General features: G+C 48.5%; 1 protein-coding gene across 2 annotated transcripts; it reads left to right on the top strand.

The window, feature by feature from the left end:
- The first annotated feature begins 4,624 nt into the window (after window positions 1-4,624).
- LOC104687659 (DEP domain-containing mTOR-interacting protein-like) lies at window positions 4,625-20,632 on the top strand. Of its 2 annotated transcripts, none has more exons than XM_010396862.3 (9): window positions 4,625-4,913; window positions 11,127-11,305; window positions 14,280-14,403; window positions 15,583-15,761; window positions 16,374-16,559; window positions 16,935-17,075; window positions 17,363-17,433; window positions 19,072-19,212; window positions 20,330-20,632. In XM_010396862.3, the coding sequence occupies exons 1-9, from the start codon at window positions 4,828-4,830 to the stop codon at window positions 20,453-20,455; spliced, it is 1,233 nt and encodes a 410-aa protein (XP_010395164.1). In that variant the 5' UTR covers window positions 4,625-4,827; the 3' UTR covers window positions 20,456-20,632. The 2 variants fall into 2 exon arrangements, with proteins under 2 accessions (XP_010395164.1, XP_010395165.1); XM_010396863.4 differs by having other exon boundaries at window positions 4,639-4,913; window positions 19,072-19,176.
- The last annotated feature ends 176 nt before the right edge of the window (window positions 20,633-20,808 follow it).

Below are 20,808 nucleotides of genomic sequence, written 5' to 3'. Positions count from 1 at the left end.
CTGGAGACTTCCCCACCTCTGAAGCTGGAGCATTCCTTCTCTGGGAGAAATGTGGATCTAGATTTGGCCCTGGCATGGCCCTGACCCAGATCAGGGTGTTCAGACCATGCTGGGGAACTCTTGAGTGCTGCCCTGCAGTCTGCTCCTCCCTGAATCATTGAATCATTTTGACTGGAAGAGGCTTGTAAGATCCTCAAGTCCTGGGGGCTTCTGTGGAGCTGGGGCAGCAGAGGTGCATCTCAGAGATGTCCCAGAGCAGGGACAAGGAAGTCTCTGTGTCCTGTCCCAGTGGTCTGCAACACCTGATTGATCTTTAAAAAACACACTGAAGAGCCTCACCCTGAGGGTGAGCAGAGGGAATTAAACTCCTCTTCCCTGCTTTGAAGTCTTACACCCACACACTGGTATGGGAGCTGAAAGGTAAGGACTATTGACAGTCTGAAATGTTTCTTCTGATGTTGAGGAATGGGGAAGTGGAGGTGATGCAGGTTCTGTGTCTTGTTGTGTAAGAGCATTTCTTTTGTTGTCATTTGTTCTTTGTTGGTTTTCTTTTTTCCCAGTGAAAACTTTTATTAGTTCATAAAGAAGGTGAGTACTTGGTGGTGTTTTCATTAAAGCTGCAGGTCCTGAAGCAATGCAATCATGGGAAAAATTAATTTTTCAGTGTTTGTTTTTGGGTTTGTCTTTTTTCCAAGCTAAAGTTTTATTCCTTGTAGTTGGAGAACCACAACTGAGCTGTATTAGTTTACAATTTTAAGGGCAACAAAGATCTCCCTGTTTGTTACTTTGAAGCCAAGCAAATTACTTGGACTTGGATTTGATTGCTTGGGGTTAGCAGCCTCTCTTTTCTGTGGAAAGAAGCAACATATTGCTCAAACATCCAGGTTTTTTTCTGAAACAAAAGGAAGGACACTCAATGACAGGAGAGCTCCAGCTCAGATTTATTACTGGGTAATGAGAAATTGCTGAATAACGTGTTCGTTTTCTGCCACTAGGTGGGAATAAATCTTCCCGCTTTTCTCGGGCTCTGAGAACGCTGCTGTCCAGTCCCAGCTTCCAGCACAGGAGTGAGGATTCTCCAGGGTGCAATGTGCTTCCGTGGTGCACAGCAACCTCCAGGCTGGCTTTAATGGCTACGGGACCATTCCCTGGCTGCTGTGGATGAGGGATCTCCACGCAAGATGTCCCCAGAATTGCCGATGTGCTGTTCCAAGTGGAGGGGGTTGATGCGAGGTGGCCTCCCGCGTTTGCTGTGGCACTGACACCAAAGAATTAAGCACAAACAGCCCCGGGGGTGGCCTGTGACCTTTACTGCCAAATAGAAACAACTTTTCCCAAAGCAGCAGGGAGGGCCTGGCTCCCGAACAATGCTGGGCACTCTGCTGCCAGCCCAGCTGGCCGGGCTCCAGCCCAGGTGAGCACACCTTGCCGGGGACAAGGACTTACCCCAGGGAAATGCTCTCTGGCAAGGAGAACCGTGTCAGCTGGCCTGGGGAAGGCCAGAGGAAACACAGGCCATGCAAATCAGGGATTTTATTGTGTTGATGTTGGCAGCAAACTCATTTTTAAATTTTTTTAAAGTTTTTTTTGCTTAAGCTAAATCAAACTTGGTGTGTGGGGTGAGCAGTGCTGGCTGGCTGCCGGCTGCAGCCTGCTGGCATCGGCTGTGCCAGCTCAGAGCAGGAAAAATCTGAATCTGTCTCTTGCCAGGCTCTGCTCCCCTGCACGGGAGATTTCTCCATCTCTCTGCTTGAAATGCAGAGCCTGAACTGCCACAGGGAGTACAAAATTTAGGCAAAGGACTAAGGCAAATTTTGCAGCTGGGGACAAGGACGGCTGTGACAGCTCTTGGTATCCTCTGTGCTCACTCCTGGCAAGATTTACAAACAGTTCTTTTATCTTTTTACAGCTTTTCAAAACAAACTCATCTGATTTCTTCCTGTCTTTTCCTCAGCCCTGCCAGGGAAAAAAGAAGGAAACAAAAAAAATGAAAGGATGCTAAACCTTCTATTTGATGGAACAAAGTTGGGAACCGAGAACAAAAATATTTGGCTGTACCCAGAGGTGCCTCTGTATTATCTGAACACTTAATGAGTCAAACTACTTGCTAATCCATGGAAACAGAAAAATTCAGACACTGGAGTTCCTCTGGAGGGGAGACCTAGATGGACTCTGCATATTTGTTGTAGATTGGACTCTGAAGCCATGCCATGGAAAGCACTTTTCATCTGTAGATCGAGACGATAACGGATTCAACTTAATTAATCCCTGCAGGTATGGGGAGTGAGGGAGACATATCCAGGGATTGTTTTTCCCAGCCCTGAAATTCTGTCACCTCCAAGATGGAGGTGTGACATTCAGGATGTTGAGCTGATGGAAATTCTTCTGGGCCTAGATCCTTGCTCTGGTGTGGACCAGGAGCAGAAATCAGGGAAAGAGAAGAAATTGTGAGTGAACTCTCCACTAATGTATTCTTGCACCTTCCATCACTGAAAACAGAAGCAGTCATTTGATTTCCATGTTCTATACCAATGCCTGTCCTGCATGAATTTACCCAATTCCTTTTTTAGATTAGACTTTGAGGCTTAACATCCAGTTGATAATTTGTACAATTTAATTTTATGCAGCTGAAGGGGGAAAACCCTCCTCTAGTTTGTCTCGAGGCTGCTGACTCATTTCATGAGCTTGGCCCTGGTCCTTGTTGGGAGAACACCCACTCCAGTCACCTCCTGGAGCTGCAGGTTTACAGTGGTGCTCTGTCCTCTCAGGACAAGTTTTAGTCCATCTCCCTGCCCATCGTCCCCACAGGCAGCTTTCCAAGCACAGCTTCATCCTCAGCAGCCCTGGATATCCCAGCCTCCTGTGCCCTCACTCTGCTCCCTTGACTGTTTCCCAGGCTTGAGATGGGGAGATAATATATTTTTAGTAGCATCTCTTCCTTGTTTTTGTGTCTTAAGTAGAAACATTAAAGTCTAATTTAAAGGGCACATTTTACAAGGTTATTTATGGGAACAATAAGCTTTTTTCCTCCTGTGTTTTTCATGGAAGAAGCTGGCAAGAGCTGAAATCCTTTACCTTGTTACTGTAAAACACTCTCAAGATTGGAGCTGTCTCTTTTTTGGTTTTTTGGGGTTTTTTTTAAGGAAGATAGTTATTGTCCAATGATGAAAACAGCAGCAGATTTTCCACAGTTGAAGTAACACAGCGAGCGATGGGATGGGCAGGTTTGGGGAGCTCTCCCCACCGCGTTCATGTTGGGAATGAAGGATGCTGCAGCAGGGCAGGGACAAGCCCAGCCTGCCCTGGGGGCACCTCAAAGGCCCTTTTGCTGCGACTGGCTCGGACACGCCGGGATCGGCGCCGTCGGAGCGGGCTCCAGGAGCCGTCCCGAGCGTGCCCCGGGGCTGCGGGCTGAGCCCGGCTGTGCGCACAAGGGCAGCCTGTTCGCCTGCCTTGATGGCCTGGCCTGAACAGCGGGACGTGGAGAGAGCGTGCTCTGGGACAGCCTGGATAGAGGGAGTCTTGTTGGCACAGCCCATCCTGCTGCTCCCTGGCTGTTTGACTTGGATGGGAGCACCGCGAGCGAGGTTTGTCCAGCCCTGTGTCTCCTGTTCCTTCTCTGGAACTCCTGGCCGCTCCACGCTGCACTTCCCGAATCCCCAAGCCAGGTGGTTGGATTTAGCAGCGTTTATGGCATGGGGGGATGTAAGCCTGGAAGTCTCTGCCGATGGAGACAACGGCACGCTCACCGCCTGCTGATGAATTGCTGCTACAGAGGAGCTAATTAAGGACAGCATTTAGTTTATTGATGCTTTATTAGGCTTTAAATTGAAGCAAAACCTCCTTAGCTGATAAAATTTCCTTCCCTGCCCTCACACCCATCTTCTCCATGCTCTCTTTTGGTAGGTTTCTTTTGTGTTTCTGAGGTTTGGTCCCCTGTGCCAGGCAGTATTTTCCACTCCTGATTTAACTGATGGAAGTATGATTGCACAGGAATCTGACAGTAGTGATGAATGTAATTAACCCCCTCCACATCCCAGTTCCTCTGCCTTTTTCTTTGCTGGTCACTATCACTTTCAGGTCAGCTTTGGCCTTGCAGAAAGTTCCTCAAATAATGAGAATGACAAGTGGTAGCTGAGGCAGGTGCCAGTGCCTGGAGGCAGATTTTAGAGGTGGTATCAGTGTCAGCTTGGCACCAGCAGAGCTCCAGATTCACCAGTGCCCAATCTTGCTATTTACAGCCTGTGCTTCTCCATCCAATCTCTCTGGTGGCTCCTGCACAGAGGGAGGGCTCAAGCTGCTCTGAGTCCTCTTTTAAGCAAGTCTTGCCCATGGTGTTGGATGGATCCCAACCCATGGAAAGGCAGAGTCCTCAGGGAGGAAGATGGGAACAAGGCCGACGGCTTGCACTGGGGAATGGCACATCTTGAACCCTTGCAGGAAAGTTACAGCGTAAGGAATGAAGTGCTTTGTCCATCTTATGGCTCATCAAACCACTCCTCCTCCAGCCCGTGTGTGCCCGGAGCCTGCCGGAGTCATCCCCCGGCAGAGGGGACACTGTCCCAGCCTGCTGGGAGCATCCCGGCCACCCTCCCGGCTGGCAGCTGGAGCCAGCGGGTGAGCAGCCGGCAGAGCCGGGCTCGGATTGCAGCAGGCTCCTCCTCCGGAGCCGGCCGGGAGGGAAGCAGAGGCGTGGAGCTGGAGTCAGCAACTCCGGGCTGCCTCACCTGCACCGCGCCAGCGGCGGGGCCCGCACGGGGACCAGCATCTTCCCCACCCGCATCCCATGGGGAGCATCTCCCCCGCGCCGCCCCCCGGCAGCCCGGCATGGAGAGCCTGAGCAGCAGCCTGAAGAAGAAAGCCACGGAGCACCACTACAGGGCTGAAGTGATGATTGCTGGAGAGCAGCTGAGGTAGGAGGTCCCAGGGTCCTCCTGCAGCCCGGGGCAGGGCTGTACCCGGGGGTCTGAGCTGTGTCCCGTTAGCAGCAGGCTCAAAGTTTTATCCTTGAGCAAGCTCCTTCCCCCAGGTGCTGGTACCCCCCTCCCCAGTACCTGCTGACCCTTCCTACACCCACCAGAGTGGTGAACCAGGTCCTTTCCTGTTATACCTTGTCCTGCTGCTCCTCTTTGGCGTCTCCTGCCCTTCACCCCCAGGTGCCAGGGGACTGACGTGCGAGTTTAGATGGCAACAGATTTTTTTGTCCCTTTCCACCTTCCCCCAAGCACAGAGAGTGATGTGGTGGCACTGAGCAGCCCCCACAAGGTCCCTGATCCTTGGCTGGATGAGGACAGCAGCATTTCTGGGGATGCTCGGACTTTCAGGGTGACTTGGAAGAGCATTCCATGGGTGCCATGTGCCTGAATTGAATCTTCCATTTCCTGAAAGTCTCTTTTGGGAACATCTGCTGGTTTGTAGTCCCCGTTCTTCAGCAGCTTCTGAGGGATTTCCTCGTATGGAGACAGAAATCCATTCTCCTATGCTATGTGTGGCTGAGAAAACGTGTTCCTCGTGTATCTGGGGTCAGAACCTTCTCCTTACTTCCAAGCATGTGACTGGGGCTTTCCTAGCTCTAGAGCAGAGTTTGCTTGTTTCTATCTGGAGCCATTCTGGTTTGTTTTGAAATGAGGATGGAAACTAGGAAATATATCTTTGATAATGTAAGTAGCCCAGAGCCTGAGTGTGCTATCATCAGATCCCTAAAATGAGCTTGGTGTAGGTATGTTGTTCATTCTCAGTGAGCACTGTTAGCTTTAGCTTTACTATTTGTACTGTACCAAGGATTGATAACTTCCAGCTAAGGATTGGGGCCCCATCTTGAAAATACAGCCAAGGGACAGAGCAGTTTATTCATATTTATATTTCCAGTATTTTACTCATCTGGAGTGACTGAGGTTTAAGTTGAGCCCCATAGCCTGGGCCAAAGGAAGGGGTCAGGTATTCAGAGAGAACATAAAATAATCAAGCTGTGTGTTGAAACTGTGTTCCACATGAGGGGAGTGATGTGACTTCCCCATACCTGCTGCAGGAAAGGAGCAGATCAGGCCCTGGACCATTTGGTGATTGTGACTGTAAGCACAAGAAGGGGATACAGTAAATTTGTTTGAGAACAGAACTCTTCCAGTACACTGCACACTGGGCTGACATTGAATAGAAACCACAAAATTTATGTAGTTTTGGGGACATCCATCTTTTTTTTTTTTTCTTCATTTTTTTTCCCCCATGGCTGCAGTGCCTTAAAGTTTCTTGGTTTTGGGAGCTCCCAAAATCTGAGAGTTCACAGTGAGGGAGAGGAGGGTCCTTTTGCTGGGGCTGGGCACACAGCAGCTGCATCCTTCTGCTTTGGTCTGGGCAGGAGCCTGTTCCCAGTGCAGAAGGATGGGAAGGAGCTGTTGGTGTAAAACCTGGGGAGGAGGATGAGGAGATGGACCCCAGCCTGGAGCTGGGCTGCTCCTTCTACTGAACCTCTGGCTGGAAGGAGAATTGAGTGAGGCAGAACACACTGAGTGTTTCAATTTCTCTTCTGTATTTTGGGGATCTCACAGCCTGGCAGGTAAGGACTTAGAGTGGTATGAATCTCCTGGGACCTGGATGGCTGGTGGAGAGCAGTGGGGAAACTGAGGCAGAGGGGCTGGGTGATGTCTCAGACAGCAGCAGATGGACAGGGCTAAATGTCCACATTGTCCTCTGCTTTTCCCCAGATGTGGAATACAGAGGCATGGAAAGGAGCCTTGCAGCTGGCCTGACTCTGTAAACCTCCATCAGCAAATAACGCTGCTGTGTCCACATGAAACATCAAACATTTGTTTTTCCCTGCTCCCCACTTCCTGCCCTGCCTCCCCACTATTACATTAAATCAAACAAACCTTTGCTCCATCTTTGCAGTTCTTTGGCTTCCCAGCAAGTTTGCAAATGCCTCCGAGTTTGGCTTGGCCAGAGGGGTGAGTCTGTTCAGTGTCAGGATGGGTTTCCCAGCCAGGAATAGCTGCACGAGTGAGGGCTGACAGAATGCTCCGTGTGGATGACCGGGAATGAAGCGGATCCTGAAGGAATTGCTGGGAGATTGGCTGGTGTGGTTTGGGTTTGCCTGTCTGCCAGGGTCCCTCTGCTTCAACAGCTGCCTGGTTCAGGGAGGAGGAAAAATAATTCTGTATTTTGAGTCTCTCTCCACTAAAAAGATGAAGATAAAATTTTCGCTGCTATTTTGGCCTTGAGTTTGAGAGGGCTGCTGGCTCGGGCTCGTTCCTCACGTCTGCTGTCATTCCTCTTGTGTCAGACATAAAAACTTGCATGAAAATCACATCGATTTTACTAGGCGTTGGGTATTCCTGGGTGGCATTCTGTAAGAGAGGCCCAATTAGTCACTTCTAATTGCAACAAATGGCTTATCTACACAGAGAGATTCTGGAACAGCTTCCTCGCTTTGCATTCACACCCTGCTGTAATTGGAGTTCCTCAAGTATGGACAAGCCCTGGTGCACTCTCGTCTGGGTATTCCCATGGTCAAGAGAAGCAGCTGTGCTCTAATAGCTCTGTTAAGCTGCATTAATCACTCCTAAACATAAAATATACTCAGTAAATTTATGTCTTGCACAGAAAAAGTGAGAGGAGAAGGAAGCTTTTTTTCTGCAAAGAATAAAATTGCAATTTCTGCCACTGTCCAAAACTTTCAGAGGTGACGAGTGTTTTATTTGGATACTCAAACTGTGATGCTGATAAATAAAGTGCTCATTATTTTGGTGCTCTGGAAATTGGGCTCACTTTAAGGTGTGTAGCTGAATGTGCCAAAATTTGTATTCTTGCCCAAAAGTCATTTGTCTGCAGGAGGTTTGGTGGCTCCCTGTTGGACTTGGATCTCTTGTAGTGAGCATGACTTCCTTGAGGGATCATGGGACACTGCTTGATGTAGCAGTGAGTGTTATTCAAAGATGAGACTTCATGGTCAGAATGACCTTAAAAAGCTAATTATTAAATTTCTGGTGAAAGGGAGGACTGGGAAGTAGAATTGTGCTTCCTGTGATTTCTTTTTGAGATTTAAGCCTTCCTATACTTATATTTAAATACAAGGAAAATAAAACATCTCAGTACCACTTTGGGCTGTCACAGGCATGCAAAGCCCTCCCTTGTCCCCAGATGTACTGGTGCTTTTTCAGACTGGGGGTGATGAAAACTGGGGTTTCCTGAGCCTGTTTGCAGCAGCTCTTTTGCCTGGATGTGCCTCCCCAGCAGCAGCTGCTTTGCAGAAATGCTCCTGTTTCTGTTGCTGCCTTTTAGTGAGCACTTAGTTGTTTGTTGTTTGGGGATTTTTAAAAATTTGTTGGATTTTTTTTTCCCCTGTGAAGATAGGAACAGAAAAGGTCTTTTGGATGATTCATCTTTCCAAGGCCACTCATTTGTTCTTAGCTGCTGTGAGAATGAACTGGAGTTAATATCCTTGAAAGATCCACCTTGTCATTTGAGATGCTCAAGGTCTGTTTACGTGGGAGATGAGGGAGAGTTTATTCCTCTTCTGTTTGGATGTCGCTTTCAACAAGGTTACCCGGGGTGACTAATGATGGCTTTGTAGTGACCTTGACAAAGAAACAATTTGCTTACCCAACACAACCTACCCAAAGCAAACGCATGTGGAGGCTCCGGCTGCCAAGCCAGGAGTGTTTCATAAGAGCCCATTCTCGTGTTCCAGCAAGTGTTTTATCCTGACCTTATTCTGCCTCCTTTTTTTTTTTTTATCCTTTTGAAGAAGTAATATGTCCACAGGGTAGATTTTGCCATCTAGAAAACTCATAATATTGCATATTATTATATATTTCCCCTAATCTTTTTTATCTGGAAGCATGATTAGAACCCACTCATGGTTTCACCAGCTTTGTTTTTTGCAACATCACACAAGAGCTCTTACATCCTGTGCTGAAGGACAAAGTTTGTGTCTTCAGGGTTGACAGGAAACAGTAAACAAGAGGAAAGTGAAAAGTCCACAAGGACACTCAAGCCGAGCCTCTTCCGCTGCCCTGGGTCTGCAGGGCAGAGGGAAAACTTGCCACAGGCTTAAACCAGCCCTTAAAGGTCCAAGATGCTGCTGCTCCAGAGGTGCTGAAACACCACTTAATTCCTGTGCTGGCAATTGGTCCCAGTAGAATATTTCCAGAATAAGTGTATTTTTAAATTTTTAAACCTTAGGCTTTAGCAGCATTGCTTGCTAAAAATTTTATTTTATTTTTCTCCTTCAAAATCCGTGCATTTTTTTCTGTATTCTGAAACATGATTTTAAAAAGGGAGTAAAGCAGGGGAAATAGCGTCCACACAACCAGTTTCTATTCAGGCCTTGGCTGATTATGGTCCATGTGTTACTGTATGTACAGGGGGTGTGTGTGAGTGTAAATATATATATATATACACACATATATATTTGTCATGGAGTCCTGCAGACTCTTAATGGCAATAGAGAACTCTTGGAACGTTTCTTATCTTTACCAAGCATTCCTCTAAAGTGCCTTCCCACTTGCTGATTGTGAAAGAGAGAAAACTTAAAAATTGGCTGTGTCTTCCCTCATAGGTGGGGTGCCTCTTTTTGCAGTCACTGCTGACTGTGTCTGGTTGCATTGTGATGGAGGACCATGAAATAAAGGAAGAAAAAAGACAAAAACTCTAAAAATAGCAAGGCAGCTGCCTGAGGACTGTTCTGTCTGGGTAAAATCCATCTGCAGAACAAGTGCTGGTGACATGAGGGAATGAGTCTTCCAGGTAAAGAGGGAAATACTGGATATGGACCTCAGGATTTGAGGGAGGTCTGTGCAAGGCAAGGCCAGGAGCTGGTTCTGCATAAATCTTTAGTTTAGTATTTTAATTAGCAGGAAGGTCTGAAAACTTCTGTCAACTTCTCAGCATTAATTACAACAATCAATTACTAACTATTCCCCTAATAAAATGTTTTATGGTAAAACTTTTAGGAATTTAGTATTGGTAAATCCTACAATATAAGGCAATCCACTATTAGCTGATAGCTTTCTAGGGTATTTAAACTTCTTGTGAGGTGCCTAAAAGTGTAATCCAACAGGCATAACTTTTCCAAAAAAAACCGAAAGAAATTGAGACATGAAATAACGAAAGGCTGCAGTGTTTAATGGCTCAGTAAAACTCACTGGCCCAGGGCAAAACTGGGAATTGTGATGAATAATTTGAAACGAAAACCATCCTGCAGTTACAGAGGTGTTTAATTAGTATCTCTCCTCAGAGCCTGCTGCACACACTGCGCATTTTCCAGCGCTGGTGTTTTGGGAACGGTCATGACTACAGGGCAAAAGTTTGGCCCCTGGACAGATCTCCTGCCAAACTGGGCTGGCTTTGGCTGGAGCACAGAGGAACTCTGTGCCTTGTGGCTCGCTCAGTTGTTAAGGTCCTTTTGAAAGTCAAAGCCATGCTCACCTGAGTAACCTTCCCCCATGTATCTTTCCATCAGAGCCGCAGACCAGCCATAACAGCAGGGTTTTCGGGATAGGAAGGTTGTTGTTTGGGTAAGCTCTGTCCCAGTCAATCCCAGCTGGAACCAGAAAATGTCAGGACTGTTGTCCACTGTTGCTGTGGGTTAGTGGGTACATGGATTAGGTAGTGATGGGATCCACCTGGCACTCATTGCTTGGACAAAAAAAAAGGAGGGCTCCTGTTACTGCTCCCACCTGGACTTCTGAGTAAGCCTCTGTCCTCCAAGCTTTATTCCTGCTTTCATGGCCACGGGGAAGGAGAATGAGACACAGAATCATGCCAAGATAATAAATACATGTACTGCTATTTTTTTTTTTTTTGAGTTTTGCCCCTCTTCACCCCCTTTACTTGGCTGCTGTGGGTTTGAGAGGCTTGTTTAGAACAAAAAGCTACATATGGGTCAGACTGTCTGCTCAGGCAACCTGAGTGGTGGCAGGAGGAGAGAAGGGGATGGTAGAGAGGCTCCTTGGGATTGATTGGTGCAGTCTGGCAGTGCCAGGCAGTTTGGTTGCATTTATCAGTCCCTGAGTGCTTGGCGCAAGTCCCAGCTCATCCAGGGTGGTCTCTCCCGGCTGGACAGATCTGGGCCATCAGATCCAAACTCCTCTGTGAGCCCAGCTGTGCTCAGTGGCTGCCTTTCCCCCCAGGCTTCGCCTCCACGATGGGAAGCTGATCAAGGACAGGCGGTACCACCTGCGGACGTACCCGAACTGCTTCGTGGCCAAGGAGCTCACGGACTGGCTCATCGACCACAAGGAAGCGCCCGACCGCGAGACCGGCATCCGCCTCATGCAGAAGCTGATGGATCACTACATCATCCACCACGGTGTGTGGGCGTCCCTGCCACCCCCAGGGCGGGGGCTGTGTGTCTGCTCACCCTGTGTGTCCCTCAGCCCAGCCACAGCAGCGTGGCCAGGTCCCTGTCTGCCACCCTGCCATGGGTGAGGGCTCCTGGAGAGGCTGGATGGGGCTGGATTTGTGTGAAGCTGCTTTGCTTTGGGGGATGTGCCGGTTCCCTGTGCGCCAGAGAAGGGCTTGGGCTGTGCACTGGTAAATGACATCTAAAGTGTCTCCTCTTTGAAATCAAGCTCAGTGGCACCTGTATCCCTGTATCCAGCCAGGAGGATGTTTGTATAGAAGCTGGTCTGGCTCATGTTTATGTCACACAGAAATGGAGGCTGAATTACAGCACACACTTCACATCTTCAGGGAAATCCATTTTCTTACCATAAGACCCCAGTATTCCTTAGTTTCCCCATGCTGGGACAAATAGGGCTGTGGAGCCTACAACACTCCAAGGCAAATTTAATCTGACACCTGTGGACCTGGAGCTGCAGCAATCCTGTAGGAAAGCCTCCCTTGGGATCTAAGTGTGTGCTGCCATTACAAAGGCTTGTCTGTGATACCTAATTTAAAAAAAAAAGGAAGGAAAAAAAGTGTGGAGAAAAATCACCTTGAGGCTCAAGCCCAGCTCTTTGCAGTATTCAAGGGTTTTTTTCTTTTTAAATTTCTTTGGAACTTTCAGGAGTTTTGGATTAACTCCGATCACGTGCTGAGCTCTGAGCTGCAGAGCAATCCCCAAAGTCCAGCCCTTGGTCGTGATGTAACAACAGAAAACACGTGCTTCAGGTGGGCAAAAAGCAATTTCTGTCCATGTGGTTTTCAGGCCCAGCCAGGAACAAAAGCCCCAGACTGTCAAACAGCCCTGGGACACCTCTGCCATCGCTGTGGTTGAGCTCTCTCGCTCCCAGGGCTTTGGGACAGGAGCTGTGGCAGCCTGGAGCTGGGTGCTGGTTTGTCACACAAGGATGTAGCTGCGGAGACAGAAGCAGATGACAACCGCACCAAACCAAAGCAAACCCTCTCCTCCCCCCTCTTCTCTGGGGTCCAAAAATAGCTTCCTTTGACCACTGCAATGCAAACACTCCCTGTTGCCATCTGCTCCTTGCTGAGGGTAATGCCCTTTACATTAAACTGCCTTGAATAAACTGCTGCGGGGCTTTATCACAAAAAGCTGAAGCAGGGAGTTCTCAGTTAACCATTAACACTTAAACCTGATTATTTTTCCATCTCTCCAGCTGACAGTTTCAAACAAATCCATTAGTTAATTAAACCTGTGCAGCACTGGGTACCAGCACTGTTTTGATTACTTATTAAGACATGTCCCTCCTGCTCCTATGATAATTCCTGGCAGGACACAGAAGTTGACTTTCCAACTTGCTTTTTGTCTATTAATTTTGTTAGTCCTGTGGAAAGAGGGCTGCCAGCTAATGCAGCACTGCTCTGGGTGCTTGGCAATTGTCTGGCTACACTGTTTGCCCTCTTCTCCCCTGGCATCCAGATAATTATCTCATGCAGATCATCGTGCTGCCTCTTAATTGTCTGGTGTGCTTTGAGCTTTGGTTCTATTACACACTGGAAACACATTGAAATTGGTCTTTAAATAGTAAAACTGCTTTGGTTTTCTATGGGCACAGCCCTATAGGGTTTTATGTTCTATTCCCAGTTGCAATGGCTTTGGGATATTTGCTCCTTGGAATTATGAAGCTGCGAACTTTCACTGTTAAAACAACCTTCTCATCCTGCCCTCGTGCTCGGTGAGTCACAGGCTTTAGAGTCCTGATTGCATCTGAGACAGCTGCTCTGCAGGAATGATGAACCCGAGATAATCTGACGAGTTTTGGCATTTCACTGCTCACCTGAAGGGGAATGTGGTTTTGCCGGTCTGCTCAGATGGATGAAAAAGTGTTAAAATTCTCACAAGAAGTATCTTGAATCTTTTGAATTTCACTCTAGTGGATGATGTTACTTTAGTGAGGAAACATCTGTGGTTTTTCTTTTTCCCTTTGACTAATTTTCTTTGTTTCCCAGGCATATTCTTCATTCTGGTTTTTGTCGGTTTTTTGTTGTTTGGGGTTTTTTTTACCACTTGACTTTCTTCTTCTTGCTTCACATGGGTGGACCTGAAGGCAGGATGACTTTTAAGATCTGAACTATGATTTTTGAGCTGGGTTTTTAGTCTTTGTTTTAGTTCTTTTTTTGTACTTGTAGTCTAGGAGTCTGTTTCAGGCAGGTTTATCTCACAACTATATCCCAAATATTTACCTGCTAAAGGTTACATGAACTATAAAAATGTGCATTTACAACCTGTGTAATCCCCAAGATGAATCCAAGGCTTTTCATAGAAATTTAATTATTCCAGTTGTATTGCACCTGGCTTTGAAGGAAATTTTCTCTTGAGGTTAGTTTGCCATGCAGATGAATTGGGCTGGGTTGGCACCAAATGGTGTGGAAAAGTTTATGCCATTTTTTATTTTTTAGCTTATGAGCATTTTTGACAGAGGTGATTTTGTGGGGGTTTGAGTGCAGTGTGGTTTGTTTTCCTCTGTCCTCCAAGTCTGCTTCCATGTGGCTGTAGCTTTTTTAAAAAGTTGATGGAGGCAATTCTGTTCATCCTCTTTTAATCTAAATCCAAACAACAACACTTAAATGAAAAAAAAAAAAAAAAAGCCCTATTTCTTCTAATGGATGTTTTAGTGTCTGGAACAAAATGCAGACTCTACCTTTCCCAAGGTCTGTACATTGGGACTGACCTCTGCCACCAGTATGAGCTTCCAGTATTCATGAGCAGGTAATTTTTGGGGACGAGGTCTCGGATACTGATTGTTCCATGGGACAAGGGGCACAGGGAAGGACATGGCATGAAGCCCTCACAGCTATTAGCCTGGAGACAACATCCTGCTGAGTGTGAGCCCTGTGTGTGCCTCACGGACTGACATCCCTGCTCTGTGTTCTTCCAGTCTGTGACGAGCACTCAGATTACAAGGATGCCAAGCTGCTCTACCGCTTCCGCAAGGATGACGGGACCTTCCCCCTCAGTAAGGATGTGAAGGTGTTCATGCGAGGGCAGAGCCTTTATGAGAAGTACGTGAGTCCTCCCCTGGCACTGGGGCACTGGAGCTGTGCCCTGCTGGCTGTGCCTTGCTGGCGGTGCTGGCTGCTGGTGCTCTGCAGCTGGGAGCCACAGCTCCTACTGGCTTTGCTTTCCCTCCTCTGCACTCCCTGCTGTCCCGCTGGGAAGTGCTGCTTCCTGAGCCCTGTCACAGCTGCAGGACAACCAGCATCCTTGGGGATGGGACAGGAGTCTTACTATGAACTCATGGATGCCTCCAGGGGCTCCAGCCCAAGTGCAGGTGCTGGGATCTGGTACATTCCCAGCACTCTTCCAGCCTCCTCGTGTTAGCTGCTTCCACTGGCTGTATTAGGACTTACGTCCCGCCAAAGTCAGCAGGGTATGGGATTTTCAGGATCCTCGTGGGTCTGGGTCCCTGCACCTCACTTAGCCTGTTTGCAAAATTTGTAATGGAAAAGTTAATTCCCAGAGAGTACAGAAAACTCCTTCCACCTCCAAGTGTTTAGTTTTCTTTGTGTTGACTGTTTATGGTTCTAAATCTGAGCCATCTTTCCAGAGTTCAACCCCAACCCGCTCTCTGGACCAGTTTCCTTTAACATGCTCTTCACATTTCACATCCTCCCACTCTGGCAAGGAGAGTCACAAACTGGCTCTGAAGGAGAAGTCCTTCATCCAGGCGGGTGGTGATTTGGGGTGTGTCCCTGCCCCTTTGCCAGATGTGCATCCCTGTACTTTGCTCTTGATCCGCAGCAGTGACTGTGGGATGGGGAGAGCATCCCGGCAGCCTCATGGCTGAGCCGGCTGCACCCTCTCGTGGAGACGCTGGATTTAGCTCTCACACGCTGCCAGTGGAACACCTGCTGACTGAAACGCACCTTATCCATGCACTCGGACTGTCTGCCATGTGTTACCCACGCTCGGTCGCTTGCTTGGCTTTCCCTGTGATCTTTAGCTGAGGTCACAGCCCAACTGGTTTTGCTGGAGCTGCTTCCTCGCCTCTGATGAAGATTTACAAAGGTACCCGACTGCAGCTCCGTGTTCCTCCCTCCCTTCCCGCTGCTCCCCGGCAGGAATGTTCTGGCTGCAGTGCTTTGCCTGCTTCTCTTGGCCTTGCTTCACCCGGCTGCAATTCCCGTGGGGACTGGCAGGGATGTCTGGCATCACGGGAGCCTTGTCCCACCTTGTGCCAGGCTGGTGAACGTGGAAGAGTCAATCCTGAAGGTGAGAGAGGAGAACTCGGTGAAGTACCAGAGGACTTTCCTGGGCTCTGAGATGATCGACTGGCTCATTCAGGAGGGAGAAGTGGAGAACAAGCAGGAAGCGGTGGAGCTGGGACGGGCACTGCTGGAGCACGGGATCATTCAGCATGGTGAGCCAGGGCCCGGCTGGAGCCGGGGTGGAAAGCCAGGGATGAGCGTGGCTGTGTGAGGAACAAATCCCCATTCATGCCATGCAACAAGTGCTGGTCAAGTGCCCACTTGGAGATGGCAATGGAGCCTTTTAGTTCTATGTTTGGAGCTGATGACCTTTGAAACCAGAGCAGTCTTCCACCACCCACAAAAGCTTTGAGATGAAATCTGAGCCCTTGCTCTTCAGTTCTTCAAAGCTGCCGGCCACAGGGCTGGGCTGCACCCCTGGGTTTGGAGGGCTGGGGTGTGAGGATGTGATGTTTAGCTCCACTTGGCAGATCATGTCCATCTGCTATAATTAAACTTCCAATTCGGAAGGCAGGGAGTCCTCTGAGTGTCTCAGGACAGGAGCAGGTGGAGGGCTGTGACACCGAGTGCACCCCTGGGAGATGGCACCTCTTGGGGGGGTGGCCTTGCTGTTCCTCCCTCCCTGCAGGCAGCACTCCCAACCAGGCAGAAAAGCTGCAGTAGAGCACAGGGGCATTAAAAGCAATTCATGAGGGTCCCTCAGGATATTTGTTATATATTTTTCCACCCCCTCAGCCTCTGCCTCCTCCCCTGTTCTCTCCTAGTCTCCAATCGGCATCACTTCTTTGACAGTGACACCGTCTACCAGTTCTGGATCAACTTCCGCCGGCGGCGGCGTCTCACAGAGTTACTCAATGAGAACTCTTCCCGTGCCCTCTCCGAGAGCCCTGACAGCCCCTTCTGCCTTCGCAAGCTCAACCCAGACCCAGGCAACACCAGCTTCCTCTCTGGTAACTGTGGATGTGTTTGTGGAGGGGAGTGAAAGCAAGGATTGCATTACCAGAGTATCCCAGGGCCGAGGGTGTTGCTCCAGCAGAGTTTGAGAGGCTCCTCTGGGCATCCCATGAAGTGAACACCCATCCCACTGCTTTGTGGTGGATGTCACAATGCAGTGGCAGTCTCTAGCACAGACCCCTGTCCCAGGAAAACAGCTTAGTGTCAGCTCAGCTCTTGATCTTTCTTTGAACTGGTTTTATTCTTTCTGAGCTCAAATGCCATCTTCAATCCACACATGCCTTTCAAGTGTAGGTCAGGCTTGGGGGAAAGTTTGTTACTTTAAACTACTCTATTTTTTCATTGAAAAATTTTTTATCTGCCTCTTTCAGTCCAGACCAACAAGGAGATCAAAGTTGTCTCAGCGGTTCGAAGGAGCAGCATCACTTCCCTCTCTGGAAATTCCAACACCTACTTCAGTGCTCCTCCTACATTGGTATTCCCTCCTGTGGCTGAGTGCAACCCCAAATCAGGTCTGGGCTTCTGCATTGCCTGTTGTTATATGGGATGCATTGATTCCTTCAGGGCACGGGCTCAAGACCCATCGAGAGGAGAGGGTCAGCCTCACCTCTGCACCTTGATTTGAAGAGTTGTGCATGTGTTTGGAAAAGTCGCTGAGGTGGATGCAAAGGTTGCTGTGTGCAGGAACTGTGGTTCTAACATCTGTTTTCCAGCCCAGGGCAATCCCCAGGCTGCCTTGTTATGCACTTTACTGTACAAACCCCTTGATGCTGATAGAACCTGTCACCTTCTGCTCTAGTGTTAAAGAGACCCGTCACCAACGAAGAGCTGCTGTCCCCTGGGGCCCCCTACGTCAAGAAAACACTGACTGTGAGTGACCATGGGGACTGGCATTGCTAATCCAGCATATCCAGCTCCCTGCCTGCTCTTTGGTGGTTTTCTGTTGGCTGCTGTGACCTCTCTATGCTAAAACTTTGACTGCATGTCACATCATTGTGGCTTTTTGTTGGTGACTCTCTAGGGGCCAATGTCTTCACATATTCTTGTGGGTGGAAATGTGCTCAGCCCCTCTGAGGGTTTAATGTATATCCATGAGGTAGATCAGGAAAAAAAGTTTCCTGGGCAGAAGAAACCTCCCATTTTGGAGATTTTTTGGCATTGGTGAGGCCCTGGCACAGGGTGCTCAGAGAAGCTCTGGCTGCCCCATCCCTGGAAGTGTTCAAGGCCAGGTTGGATGGGACTTGGAGCAGCCTGGGATAGTGGAAGGTGACCCTGCCCATGGCAGAGGGATCAGAATGAGGTGATCTTTAAGGTCCTTTCCAATCCAAACCATTCCAAGAGTCTGTGATTTCTGTTCCATCCAGCTCCATGCAAACCGTAGAATCAGTAAGTCTTGTGACACTTGGGACTGTGACACTCACCCTCTGTCCCAGGGCTTTAGGCACAGCTTTATGCATCTTTCAGGTCCCTCTGCAGATCAGGGGTGTTGATATGGTCCATCAGCATCTGGTGAAGCTGCATGGAATGGGGGGAGCATCCAAGGGCTGCTCTTGCCTTCCTTATGTTGGGCTTTTCACATCTCCAGGACTGCAGACAACCTGAGTTTGGGGCTTTTGCTTTTTACATTATTTCTAAAGCTGTAAGACTGGTCAAGGCAGGGCTGGTGGGTGCTGGGTGGAAATGTCGCAAGGCAGCTCCTGCCCTGTGGATCCTATCACACTTGGTTATTTTTGTGTCTCATCCCTTCACTGCCCACCTCTGAAAGGGGCAGTCTCACAGAGAGCAGTGTAGGAAGCGTAAGGGCTGCCTTGCCGTGCTGGTTTGGCACAAGCAGGATTGCAGAGGAACTGTGGATCAGGTTCCCAAATTAAGTGTGCTGTAGAAAGTAGTGGGAAGTGGCAAGAAAAGTCAAGGTGGTGATTAGCATGGCACGTCTGAGGACATGCTGTTCATTCTCCTCCTGAATGCTCTTGCCCTGCCCTTCAACTCTGCCAGCCTGGGCCTTTCATGGCTCATTTCCTCCTGCTTAGCTCTGCAGTTGCTGTTATTTATTTATATGGGTGATGTGCAAAGTGCCTTGGGAATTCCTTTTCTCTTCTGGTCACATCAGAGGGCCGCAGTATTGCAGCAAAGTGCTCTGGCAGGCTGACATCAGAGTGGGGCAAGGAAAGAGCAGCTCCTTCCACCCAGGAAATGCTCTGCTGTGCCAAGGAAAAGGCGCCGTGTGCGTGCTCTGGGAATGTTCTCAAGCATGCTTGTGATGCATGCCTTGCACTTCAGCTTGATGCTGCCTGTGATTCTCTTTCCTGCACTTGCTGACAGGGAGTTAATCAGAAAGCAGCTTTGCAGGGAGCAGTTAATCAGTTCTGCATCTCACTTAGTGCACAGCCCTTTCTCTCCCACCCATAACGGGTTAGGATCATGACCTCTCCATCTCTCTGGGAACTGTTGCATCTCCTCTCTCCAGCCCATTCATTGATTTTTAAACCCCTTTTGTTCTGCTTGCAGATTGTGGGGGATGCGGTGGGCTGGGGGTTTGTGGTTCGAGGAGGAAGACCTTGCCACATCCAGGCAGTGGACCCAGGAGGACCTGCTGCTGCTGCAGGGATGAAGGTACTTCTTACTCATGGAGACCAAGCAGGAGACAGGGTTTGTGTCCTGTTTGAGCTTTTTGGGCTGAACACATCCTCCATGATAATCCCTTCCTGCAGTGGAGATCAAACTGATGGAGTGGGCACGTGGAGCTCTGGGAAAGGTGGAGGGAGGGATGCTCTCTGCAGGCAGAGTGCCCTGTGTGCGTGACAGAGTGGAGGATTTGCCTTCTTCAGGGCAGCACAGGGGCTGTGGGCAGCTAAAACTCAAAAAATTCTGTCAAAAGTAAACCATCCCTGTGCCAGACCTTGGAACAGTCAAAACTGTTTGAGCTACTAAAAACAAAGCAGAGAATTCCCAGCTCAGTTCCAGTGACTTTATATAACCCCAGTGAAGCAGGGAAGGAGCAGAGCTTTGTCCTGAATCACCTGCTCATTTCAGTTCCTGCGCATTTTGTTTCCCTGCTATTAGCAATGGACTTCTGCATGGAGCTCTTTTCCATGTGCACAAAACCTTAATAATATTAAATTGATGCCTTGATTTGATTTATCAAGTAACTTCCAGTATTTCCAGCTCAGGTAAAATGAACTTCGAGCTTGAAACTCACTTTAGGCCCAGGCATGTATGAGTTTCATGTGTAGAGTTTCAGGCATGAATGAAAGAAGTGTTGAGTTTTCCAGTTCCCCACAAAAACCCCAACAGCGAGGGAGTAATTTCTAAAAGCTGATATAAGTCTAAAGTCACATGGATATTTGAAATAGTGGGATTCTTCAGAGGCAGAGTGTGACTCCTTGTTTGCTTCAGGCAGGATTGGAAGGGGACGGATGAATTTGTTTCATTTACTCAAGAGCCCAGTTAATTTCTCCTTACCTAATCTCATTTGCTACCAAATTTCTGGATGTTAATATTGTGCCTCATTTCCATGTGTGAAATGAGCCACTGCTCCTAAATTAGTCTTTTTTTCCTCTGTTAGCTCAAATCTAAATCCCTTTGGTCCTGTTTTTATGACACAGTGATTGCAGCACTGTGATTATTGGTGTAGCTACGGGGCGGTGGTGCTTTAAGGTTTCAAGGATTTTGACACAAGTTACTTGCATCACAGCCCCTGGTTCCAGTTAATCACGGGCAGGAGGTGCTGTGGGGCTGGAGGTAACCTGTCCCTCCTCTCTTGCAGGTGTGCCAGTTTGTTTTCTCAGTCAATGGAGTGTATGTTTTGCACCTGGACTATCAGACCATCAGCAGCCTCATCATGACAGGACCCCGGACTCTGGTGATGGAAGTCATGGAAGCCATTGAATGAGCCAAGGAGTCTCATCCCGCTGCTGTTTGGAAAGGCAGGACTCTCCACTTAGCAGGGATGGACTGTGGGGAGGGACCAAGCTCAACCATTCACTGTGATGTGTTACCCAGGTGTTTTGATGTATTTTCAAATAAATACATTCTAATGGACAAATCTTGGACTTTTATGCTCTTGAAATATTTGTCTCTACCTGCTCTTGAGAGTGTCTAAGCTCTTGCAGCTCCTTTTTAAGGAGCCACTGTGAGAATTCAGCACTTAATGAACCCCACCTTTCACCAGCCAAGCTGGGAGGCAGGTGGCAAAGCTGGTAAGCAAGAAGTTTAAACCAAGTGAGTCTGTCTGAGCTGCCCTGA

Source organism: Corvus cornix, chromosome 20 (genome assembly GCF_000738735.6).
Source record: "Corvus cornix cornix isolate S_Up_H32 chromosome 20, ASM73873v5, whole genome shotgun sequence".
NCBI classification, from domain to species: Eukaryota; Metazoa; Chordata; class Aves; order Passeriformes; family Corvidae; genus Corvus; species Corvus cornix.
Note: the sequence above shows the minus strand (reverse complement) of the source record. Positions and strands in the feature narration are given on the sequence as shown.

Bases quoted from the DNA above. Each gene is read 5' to 3' on its own strand.
- LOC104687659 (XM_010396862.3), top strand. From the start codon at position 4,828: ATGGAGAGCCTGAGCAGCAGCCTGAAGAAGAAAGCCACGGAGCACCAC. The intron at 4,914-11,126 runs GTAGGAGGTCCC...CTTTCCCCCCAG, and splicing joins ATTGCTGGAGAGCAGCTGAG to GCTTCGCCTCCACGATGGGA. The intron at 11,306-14,279 runs GTGTGTGGGCGT...GTGTTCTTCCAG, and splicing joins TCACTACATCATCCACCACG to TCTGTGACGAGCACTCAGAT.